Here is an 11,291-nt window from a genome sequence, read left to right as displayed (position 1 = left end):
GCTGGAGCGGAGCCTATCCCAGCAGTCATTGGGCGGCAGGCGGAGAGACATCCAGTGAAGACAAAAATACAACAGTTCTTAGTTTCACTCTGGGACGTCCGTCGAAGCCGTATGCAGCCCAGTTTATTTTCCAGAGAGCATACGTTTTGAAGTAAAATGGATGGGAGAGCTGGTCTGGAGGGGTCAGCCTTTAGCCTAGCACAGATGCCTCCGCGCACGCCACGCGGAGGCATCTGTCCTCTCGCGCCTCCAGGGACCTGTCCTGTAGCAATGGGGCCTGAGTCGCATAGCAAGCCGAGAAAATGCAGATTGTCCAAATAAGCTGGTATCTGATCATGTGTGATCATATTTCCAATGTCCAAAAGTTCTTTATGGTATTGTGTTTTCCAAAAGAGTTGACGTGCTGTCAAGTTTCCCTCCTGTGTGATTACCAGTCCCGCCCTAATGTGTTTCATCTGTGTGTCACTGTCTGCCCCGTGTGTGTATTTAAGCCATGTGTTTGCTCCCTCATGTTGCCAGTTCATCTTTACCGCCATGTGAGCGTCCCAGCATTGTTTCCTTGTCTCCCCAGTGAATGTTTTGACCATTGCCTGGTTTTGTGACTTTGCCTTTTGCCTGCTGTTTTTGATACCTCTGCCTGATCTGATTGAATCCCATGTACCAACCCTTTTGCCTGATTAAACCTTATGGGAACTTTTACTACCTGTCTCAATCTGCTTTGTGGGTCCTTCATCATTGTGAGCATCCATTGTGGTCGCTCCATCTATACGCACCGCCATCTTGCACATGTAGTCTATATTAATAACACATACAATCAATCCAGTTTCTTCATTTTTTAGCGTGAATGCGATAATCTTTTAGAGTTGACATGGTAGAGGCAATTTCATTTTTGCAATTATTTCACCAATTGCTCCTTCATCTCTGTGCTCCAGTACATATACTGGTGGCTCTGCATATTTTTTGCTGGCACCGCCATCCTTCTGGCATCCCTTCTCCCACTTCCCATATTTATTTGTTTTTCCCTCTTCTCTCACACTCAAATTTCATTGGCTATTGATGGTCTCCTTTCCAATTTGCATCTTTGACAAAAGACTTGTTTAGATTCCAGTCAATAAAATCAAACATGGTTGATTTTCAAATGTGAATCTTGACTGACTAGGAGGCAAACGATTAGTCTTTCACTCTCATAAACAATGAAATAATCATTGTAACTATCTGGTTTGACCACCCCAAATAAGCACAGACTCAGCCTGGGCTTGACAATCCTTCATAATAGCCTTATGGTTGCTAAATCACGCTTGAAAACAATGTGTGACATACCCTATAGCCATCAGGGGGCCCTGTTTGGCCTGTAGCTCCTCATCCTGAAATCATGTCGGCACTCAGGAAGGTGGGCGTGTTGTTGAAGCGGAATTGCGTCTAATAGGCCTATAATTTTTTGCAGATTTATGATTCAAGGGGCATCCATGTAGCATAGCAATCTATCCCGTTGCCTACTAACGGTTCGAATCCCCGTGTTACCTCCGACTTAGGCGGGCGGGTGACATTTTAAGGCTAGTGCAAAGTTCACTTGGTGATAATTACATTTGATTTTGAGGCTATCAAGGGGTCTTAGGCATCAATCAGTCAATCAGTATGTCCAAGACCTCCCCGGGACCCCCTGTAATTCACACCTTGCTTGAGAGTTGTGTAGTGTGTCCCTTGCACTGGTTATAAAATGGAGCTATAGGCTGCCTGCACAGATGGCATTCCCTGACGTCCTCTGACACTCATGGAGAGAGTGGTGGGGGAGGAGGGAGGGGAAGAACTGTAGACCAGACAGCTCCCCAGCCTAAGTGAGTGTTGTTTGCAGGTGGGTTAATAATAGTAATCATTACATTTCTATAGGGCTTTTCTGGACATCCAAAGCGCTTCACATTGAAGGGGGAAACTCACCTCAACCACCACCATTGCGTAGCACCACCTGGGTGATGCACGGCAGCCATTTTGCACCAGAACGCTCACCACACATCAGCTTGAGGTTTGGTTTTTCATGGAGATGTGGGAGTAGCTCATCTGGGCAATGGGGAACTGCTCTTTACAGTTGTAGCTTAGCATAATGTGTGAGTTTAAGCAGGCAAAAGGAGATGCCCAGAATTGCTGACATTGGGTGTTGTGTGGTGGAGCATCAGTCTCTTTGCCTCTGCAGAGGGATTGATAAAACCATGGACTGCTCATAAAAAGGAAGTTGCGCTGATTGAGTACACAGCTTACGGTAGACTTTTTCCAGTTCATAGTTCCAAAATGGTCGTCTTGAGTGGCCTTTCAAGGACAAGAAGGTCACAGCCTCCTACATTTAAAACATTCAATTTATTGTTTAGTTCCTAAAAGAAGGATGCACTGTTCTTTTGTTTCTTTATATGACTTTATTTTTCACAGTATTCAATGTAAGTGTCATTCTTAATGTATTTACAAGATAGTAATACCACGTTGTTTCTCTCTGACCTCGCTATGAACGCTGATTCTGACTGCGCTTCTCGAGCTCGTGGACAGGAACTTATGTGCAGGAACTGTGCAATGTGAAAGAGGTGAAGTTTAATAACTCACATCCATTTGATTTTTGAGAGGGACGTATCCTATTGTACATTTTAAAAATAGTTACATTTTGTATTTTATACGTTAGAGTCTTGATCCTGACACTTCAAATATTTAGTAGTGATAGACTATTGCAATTAATAAAACTGTTGCTGGGTACATCATAGCAGAAACCTGCTCCTAAATCTACACTAATAATTCTTGGTAGCACCCCAAGATCCATCAGAGCATTTTTGTGAATCAGGTATTCCACCCATCCATTATCCAAACCGCTTATCCTACACAGGGTTGCGGGGATGCTGGAGCCTATCCCAGCAGTCATCAGGCAGCAGGCGGGGAGACACCCTGGACAGGCCGCCAGGCCATCACAGAGCCGACATACACGTTCACACCTAGGGACAATGTAGTATGGCCGACTCACCTGACCTGCATGTCTTTGGACTGTGGGAGGAAACCGGAGCACCCGGAGAAAACCCACGCAGACACGGGGAGAACATGCAAACTCCACACAGAGGATGACCTGGGACGACCCCCAAGGTTGGACTACCCAGGGGCTCGAACCCAGGACCTTCTTGCTGTGGGGCGACTGCGCTAACCACTGCGCCATCGTGCCGCCCTGAATCAGGTAAATTTCAGTTAAAATAGAAGTTTTACTTAGATATGATTGGAGTTCTTTTCACCCAAGACAAAAAAAAAAGATAACCAGCAGAAGCTCCTACTTTTTGGAGGATTTCCAGCAAGCACACACCGTGACCAAGGTGATGAGGAGGGAGATGCCTCCAGTGGAAAGGATGATATAGAGAGAACTTCTTCCTGGTAAAAATCATAGAACATTATGGTCAAAAACCTAAGAAATAGTTTTGAACAAAACATAGGACAAAACAAAGCCAGCATGCAGATGGGGTTTTGTTATTTGTTGCACGTGTACCTCCTTCAGTTTCTTACCTTCATGTATACTCGTGTATGGTATGTATGAATAAACAGGTTGTAGGTTCCTGCAATTACCTTTTTCTTATTTATCCATCCACTATCTGAACCGCTTATCCTGCTCTCAGGGTGGCGGGGATGCTGGAGCCTATCCCAGCAGTCACTGGGCGGCAGCCAGGGAGACACCCTGGACAGGCCGCCAGGCCCATTTTCTCATTTTTAATGTCCTTAATATTTTTTATTGTAAACTATCATATTACCATATAGCTGTCATCTCCACCTGCACCCTGAATTCAACATGTCTGCTCAACAAGCGGTGTAATTATAAAGCCTGTCAGATTGTGCTTTGGATGATGCAAGGTCCAAACTATTCACTGTCTGCTTATGAAGTAGAGCCCTTTTTGGGTTTTTTTTTTGGAGGGGGGGGCATTCCCCTCACCTTTTTTTCCTCCCCAGTTGCTCCCGGCCACTCTTCTGAGCCATCCCGTTCGCTGCCCCACCCCCTCTGCCGATCCGGGGAGGGCTGCAGACTACCACATGCCTCATCTGATACATGTGGAGTCGCCAGCCGCTTTTTTTCACCTGATAGTGAGGAGTTTCACCAGGGGGACGTAGTTACCCCTCTCCCTGAACAGGCGCCCCGACCAATGAGAGGAGGTGGTAGTGCTCGGACCAGGACACATACCCACATCCGGATTCCCACCCACAGACACGGCCAATTGTGTCTGTAGAACGCCCGACCAAGCCGGAGGCACCACGGGGATTCGAACCGGGATCCCCGTGTTGGTAGGCAATGGAATCGACCGCCACGCTACCCGGACGTCCTGGAGACCACGTTTAATCAAGATCACCTTTAAACAACACTGGACCTTAATTTGTATTATTTGTTATTTACCATCTGGTTTACGTCACTGGGATTGGCTGAATATCATCATCAGTAGTAGTAGTGGTAGTAGCCAGTGGTGGACAAACACAACCCCATTACTTGAGTCAAAGTACAGATACTCCTGGTCAAATATTACTCCACTACAAGTTAAAGTTGCTCAGTCAAAATTTTACTTGAGTTAAAGTACTGGAGTACTTACTTTTAAAAATACCTAATTATTCAAAAGTAAATCAGTGCATTGCTCTATTGTTTTCACAATGCATACAGAACCTCGTAACTCTCTGAAATCACCTGATAAATAAATGCACTGACTTGCTTGTAGAACCACTCTGCTACACAAAGTCTTAGAAACATCTATAAGAGCTTCAGCATAGAAATGTAATCTAATTAGTAAAAAGGACAGCCATTGTCATTTTTATTTCAACACCCCCTCCATCCTCCACACACACAAAACAGCATGGCAATTATACAGACAGTGGTGTGTGTGTGTGGGTGTGTGTGTGTGTGTGTGTGTGTGTGTGTGTGTGTGTGTGTGTGTGTGTGTGTGTGTGTGGTATTAATTCACAACCACAACAAGCTTCGAACAAGGAATTACAGTACTTCTTTTAGTCCTTTCAACACTGGGTGGACTGAACTCATCCCAATCCTTCATGCCATGAGTTGCATTTTCATCATGTATTTACCTTACCTACAGCCTTTGAACAAGGAACAACAGTATTTCTTCATTTTGAGGTAACATCTGCTCAGTTTTTAAAGGTGAAAGTAAGTGCACTTCTGCAATAAATTTAAACATTTTGTTGGGAACGACTTCTACTGTATTGTCCATCTCAAATGAGGTGAACTAGGTCTCATGATGGCAGGTGAGAATTCTCAGCCTGGTCAAACTATTCAAACGTGAAGAAGTTCTTATTCAACTTCAGTAGAAGCTGGTTTTCGAAGTTGTGTGAATGAATTCTTCCCCTTTTTGATCTGAAGATCAATCCAGCTGCACTAAAAAGTCTTTCACAGGCAGCGGAGGCTGGGAGGGCTGTGTTTAACTTGAGCGACAGGTTGGATACAGCAGTAAGATGTCAAAAAGTCCATACCTCCAGCCGTACAGGCCAGGTGTGCATCTAGTTGTTTGGTCGTTTCCTGGGTTTGTACATGCTTCATATTGCAAAATAAATCCTCTTCATCGGAAGTGCTTGAGCAGATGTCGGAGGGCCGCAGCAGAGGCTCATCATGGTCAGGATAATGTTCCTTGATATAACCGAGGTCTAAATCAAACAAATCTTTTTCATCATCATTTTTCTTCATGATAATTGTTTTCTTACCAAGTTTGAGGACATCTTCATCAGTGGTCCAGGATCTTTTGAATTTCGGATGAGGAATGGCTGCAGCAACCAGCTCTGGGTCAGACATCATTTCCCCAAACCGTTTTTTTTTTTCCAACCCATCTTGCAGAGCATCCACCAGTGGCCTGCAGAATCTCAGCAACTCTATAGATGATAATACAGCAGGACTCACAAATCACTTGACAAGATGATCCGCCCTTCGTTCCTTCCTGATGAAATGATCAATCACCTTCGGCTTTGGTAAAGTGCCACAACAAGCCCTTGCCTGCCTACGTGAGCCCTTTTAGCTGAGGTCTTGGTCTCTCCCTTTCAAATATTTATTTTTTCCCACAGCACTGCACAATTAAGTCTGTAGTTGTGGCTCTCTCCGCAATGTAGAGAGCCCACAGGGTCCCTGTCCCTGCAGCTTCCACTCGCTTCCTGTTCCTGCTGTTTTTTCGAGGCAGTGCAGCTGCAATTTCAGCCTCTATCAAGCCAATTACATTTACTCAAGACAGGAGATACCACAATACTCCACCACTTATTAATGTTTAATGATTCATTTTGAATTTTTAACTTTTTAATCTTTAATGTGATTGATCATTTTGAATTGGACAATTTGTAGTCCCCCAGTGCCATCAATAAAAGAAAAACACAATTTCCTCAAATTGTGAGGCTGTTGCTCTGGTTATTTCCACAGAAAACTAACCCCCCCTTTTTTCTGCCCAAAAAAATTCTAACTTGTCCGAGCCGTCCCGGTGTCCTGATGTCTGCTCCATCCCCTTTGCCGATCCGGGGAGGGCTGCAGCCGGTTCTTTTCACTTGACAGTGACGAGTTTCGCCGGACGTAGCACATGAGAGGATCACATTATTCCGCCCAGTTCCCCCTCCCCCCCGAACAGGCGCTCTGACCAACCAGAGGAGGCCCTGGTGCAGTGACCAGGACACACACCCACATCCGGCTTCCCGCCCGTAGACACGGCCAATTGTGTCTGTAAAGACGCCCGACCAAGCTGGAGGTAACACGGGGATTCGAACCGATGATCCCCGTGCTGGCACTCAACGGAATAGACAGATACACCACCTGGACACCCCCAGGAGATGGACTTTTGACTGAGCCCTAAATACAGGGAGTTACAATAATCCAGATGTGATGAGCCGAATGCATGGATGACTTTTTCAAGGTCCGTTTGATATATAAAATTTTTAACTTTTGCGATGTTCCTTTGGAGGAAGCAAGACTGTACTACCTTGGTGATTTGTGTGTCAAAACGGAGCTTAGAGTCAAAAAAAAGACACCCAAATTGCAGGCAGAGTGCTAAACATTGGAGGACAGGTTCCCTAGACACTCTTCCGGGCTGAATAAAAGGACCGCAGATTTGGACTCATTGAACCGGAGGAAGTTTTGTGACATACAGCACTTAATATTGGAGAGACAAGCCATAACATGAGAAGGATTGCATGTCATTACCAGTAAGCGGGACATAAAGCTGCACATCATCTGCACAACAGGGAAAATTAATATTATGATGACAGATGAATGATCTGACCCAGGGGGAGCATGTAAATGGAAAATAATAATGGACCAAGAATTGACTCCTGGAGGACACCACGTGTGAGGGGGGCCGGGGATGAGGAAGATTTTCCCATTATAACAGAGAAATGTCTGTCAGATAGGTAGGATTGGAACCAGGCAAGAGCAGTATCCTTACCGCCAACATAGCTTTCCAGGTGATTTCAAAGGATGTCATCGTCAATCATATCAAAAGCGGAACTCAGGTCAAGCAGAATTAAAACTGAGCAAGCGCCAGAGTCAGCTGTGAGCAATAACTCAATGGTAACTTTAATAAGAACACTTTCTGTGCTGTGGTGGGTACGGAATCCTGATTGAAATTGCTTGGAAATACTACAACTATTAATGTGTGTGATTAGTTGGAGAGCAACAGACTTTTCTAAAATTCTAGATAAAAAAGGTAGATTTGAAATTGGTCTAAAATTGCTTAAAACAACAGGGGTCGAGAGTAGCCTTCTTCAGGAGAGGTCGGACTATTATGTGTTTAAAACTAGATGAGAACAAACCGGTAGACGGTGATAATCGAGAGAATTTGTGGGCCAACAGTGTAAAATAGGACTGGCGGAGGGTTTAATGCAAGTGGGGACATTTTGCGTCACCGGTGTAATGTGGAGCTGAATATCATCTATTTTCTTAATGAAGTGGTAGAGAAACTGCTCACATTTTTCAGTGGATGCATCCAAAGATTGACTGGGGGGCTAACCACTGAATTTATAGCCTAAAATAAAACCCTGGGATTGTGGCAGCTATCAGCAATTAAATTAGAAAAGTAGGAATGCCTTGCTTCCTTAACTGCATTCTGATAAGGCAGCATCAAACTTTTTAGTCTATCAAGCGATGCCTTGAGTTTGTCCTTCCTCCATTTTCTCTCAGCTTTCCTGCACTGCCTCTTTAAATCCCTTGTCTGGTCATTGAGCCAGGGGAGGGCGTTTTGTTTGACATGTTTAACTCTGATAGGGGCAGTGCCATCAAGGATCATACGACAGGTATTCAAATTATCCAATAAATCATTTACAGAGAGATCCTTCTGGTTAAGGGTATTACTAGCCGGAGCTGATAAAAACGTTTTTCTAAAACTACTAGCTGACTTGCAATTAAAAGACTGAGAGCGGATACAGGTAGATGGATTGTAAGGGAAGGGAGCAGGAGCAGGGTGTGAAAAAAATCACAACTTTGTGATCAGCGATATTAAAATCTTGCACTTCGATATTATTAAGAGAAACATTATAAGATAGCCCCAGATCAAGAGTATGCCCCTAATTACGATTTGGCTTTTTACCGGATTGTTCAAGATTAAAATACTCAGAGAAGTTAATACAATCCGTGATAAAGTACAGTGCATCCGGAAAGTGTTCACATCCCTTCACTTTCCCCGCATTTTATGTTACAGCCTTATTCCAAAGTGGATTAAATTCCTTTTTTTCTCGTCAATCTACACACAATACCCCATAATGACAAAGTGAAAAAGGTTTTGTAGAAATTTTTGCAAATTTATTAAAAAGAAAAAACTGAAATATTGCATGTACATAAGTATTCACACCCTTTACTCAGTACTTGGTTGAGGCACCCTTGGTAGCGATTACAGCCTCAAGTCTTCTTGGGTATGAATCGACAAGCTTGGCACACCTATATTTGGGGTATTTCTCCCGTTCTTATCTGCAGATCCTCTCGAGCTCTGTAAGGTTAGATGGGGAGCGTCACTGCACAGCTATTTTCAGGTCTTTCCAGAGATGTTCAATGGGGTTCAAGTCTGGGCTCTGGCTGGGCCACTCAAGGACATTCACAGACTTGTCCCGAAGCCACTCCTTTGTTGTCTTGGCTGTGTGCTTAGGGTCGTTGTCGTGTTGAAAGGTAAACCTTCGCCCCAGTCTGAGGTCCTGAGCGCTCTGGAGCAGGTTTTCATCAAGGATCTCTCTGTACTTTGCTCCATTCATCTTTCCCTTGATCCTGACTAGTCTCCCAGTTCCTGCCGCTGAAGAACATCCCCACAGCATGATGCTGCCACCACCATGCTTCACTGTAGGGATGGTATTAGCAAGGTGATGAGAGGTGCCTGGTTTCCTCCAGACGTGACGTTTGGCATTCAGGCCAAAGAGTTCAATCTTGGTTTCATCAGACCAGAGAATCTTGTTTCTCATGGTCTGAGAGTCCTTTAGGTACTTTCTGGCAAACTCCAAGCGGGCTGTCATGTGCCTTTTACTGAGCAGAGTCTTCCGTCTGGCCACTCTACCATAAAGGCCTGATTGGTGGAGTGCTGCAGAGATGGTTGTCCTTCTGGAAGGTTCTCCCATCTCCACAGAGGATCGTTCGAGCTCTGTCAGAGTGACCATCGGGTTCTTGGTCACCTCCCTGACCAAGGCCCTTCTCCCCCGATTGCTCAGTTTGGCTGGGCGGCCAGCTCTAGGAAGAGTCCTGGTGGATCCAAACTTCTTCCATTTACGAATGATAGAGACCACTGTGCTCTTCGGGACCTTCAAAGCTGTAGAACATTTTTTGTACCCTTCCCCAGATCTGTGCCTCGATACAATCCTGTTTCAGAGGTCCACAGACAATCCCTTTGACTTCATGGCTTGGTTTCTGTTCTGACATGCACTGTCAACAGCGGGACCTTATATAGACAGGTGTGTGCCTTTCCAAATCATATCAAATCAATTTAATTTACTACAGGTGGACTCCAATCAAGATGTAGAAACAGCTCAAGGATGATCAGTGGAAACAGGATGAACCTGAGCTCAATTTTGAGTGTCATAGCAAAGGGCGTGAATACTTATGTACATGCAATATTTCAATTTAATGTTACTAGGGTCTAGCAAATAAAAGAGGAAGACCAAGAGACACCTTGATCGTTGTATAATTAAGTTATCCTGTAGATACACGACAAGTTTTGGTGACGAAGATGGGATTTTCCTCTTTATTTTAAGTGTAGCGGGTTGCTCCCGTCTTGACCGATAATGTTTGAACGATGCTAGCAGCTTAGCAGCTAACGTACGCGATGGCACTGTATAGTACAGATGATATAGGACTGCAGTTCGACGAAACGGCAGAAAACTTCGACAATTATGAAGAAAGGCTTATGTAATTCTTGTCTGCTAACCAAATTGAGCAAGATAGGAGAAGAGCCGTATTGTCTGGTTGGACCGAAGAATTTTGCCTTGCTGAAGGACTTGATATCACCGAAAAAGTTCAGTGAAGTTGCTTTTGCAACCTTGCTACAGACGTTGCGGGATTTTTACACACCAAAGAAGAACGTATTGGCGGAAAGATTTGCTTTTAGAAGCCGTCGACAACAGTTTGGAGAGATTTTTGGTGGTTACATTGCGCGGTGGGGGCGTGCAAAACCAAAAAACGCATAGTTTCTACATGATTACCCGAGAGAGTGAGAGTGAGGGAAGCAGTGCTGTGCGTGATCCTACCGAGTGAACGACCATCTAGGGCTTGGGCTGTGAGGGGTGTGTCTAGGGGGACGAGTGGAACGCCGGCCTGCCGGGCCAGCGAGATGTCCATCAAACACTCGTCCGTCCCCGAATCTAGGAGTGCACCAACAGAGAGTGAGTCGTTACCCCAGGTGAGAGTGACAGGAAACAGCTGGTTGTGCTCCTTCTTGGGCTGGGGCTGTGGAAGGGTCGTCAGCCTCACTAGGCCACCCCTCGCTAAGTGAGTCGGGTCTTTTGGGTGAGTGTGGCAGGCCTTGGTGTAGTGGCCCGACCTCCCGCAGTAGAGGCAGAGGTGGTCACGCATCCTCTGCTCCATAACCTCTAGCGGGAGCTGTGACCGACCCAACTGATTGGGCTCCTCCTCCGGCCTGGATCCAGAAGACACCCATGGTTGCGAGGGGAAGTGTGAGGGTGGAGAGAGCCCGCGGGACGCTGGCCCAGGGGAGGCGCCGGTCGAACGGACGGGGGTAGGTCTATGGGAGGCCCCAGTGCGTGGGAGGGTCTAAGGACAGGATGTTGTTTTTCTGCAAAACCCCCCTGAGGCGAATTTGTGTTCGTTATGTTGGGCTATGCAAGTCAAGTTG

At 45.4% G+C, this 11,291-nt stretch overlaps 1 protein-coding gene across 1 annotated transcript in view; it reads right to left on the bottom strand.

Moving 5' to 3' along the window:
- Positions 1-3,289: 3,289 nt before the first annotated feature.
- LOC130117273 (hepatic and glial cell adhesion molecule-like) overlaps positions 3,290-11,291 on the bottom strand; it is a 50,935-nt gene continuing 42,933 nt past the window's right edge. Inside the window, exon 4 of the mRNA XM_056285477.1 lies at positions 3,290-3,387. Coding sequence (XP_056141452.1) covers positions 3,290-3,387 — 98 coding nt within the window. The remainder of the gene's footprint in view (positions 3,388-11,291) is intronic.

The sequence above is a fragment of the Lampris incognitus genome, chromosome 8, assembly GCF_029633865.1.
Source record: "Lampris incognitus isolate fLamInc1 chromosome 8, fLamInc1.hap2, whole genome shotgun sequence".
NCBI lineage: Eukaryota > Metazoa > Chordata > Actinopteri > Lampriformes > Lampridae > Lampris > Lampris incognitus.
The sequence above is the reverse complement of the archived record's forward strand: the minus strand, read 5'-3'. Positions and strand labels throughout refer to the sequence as shown.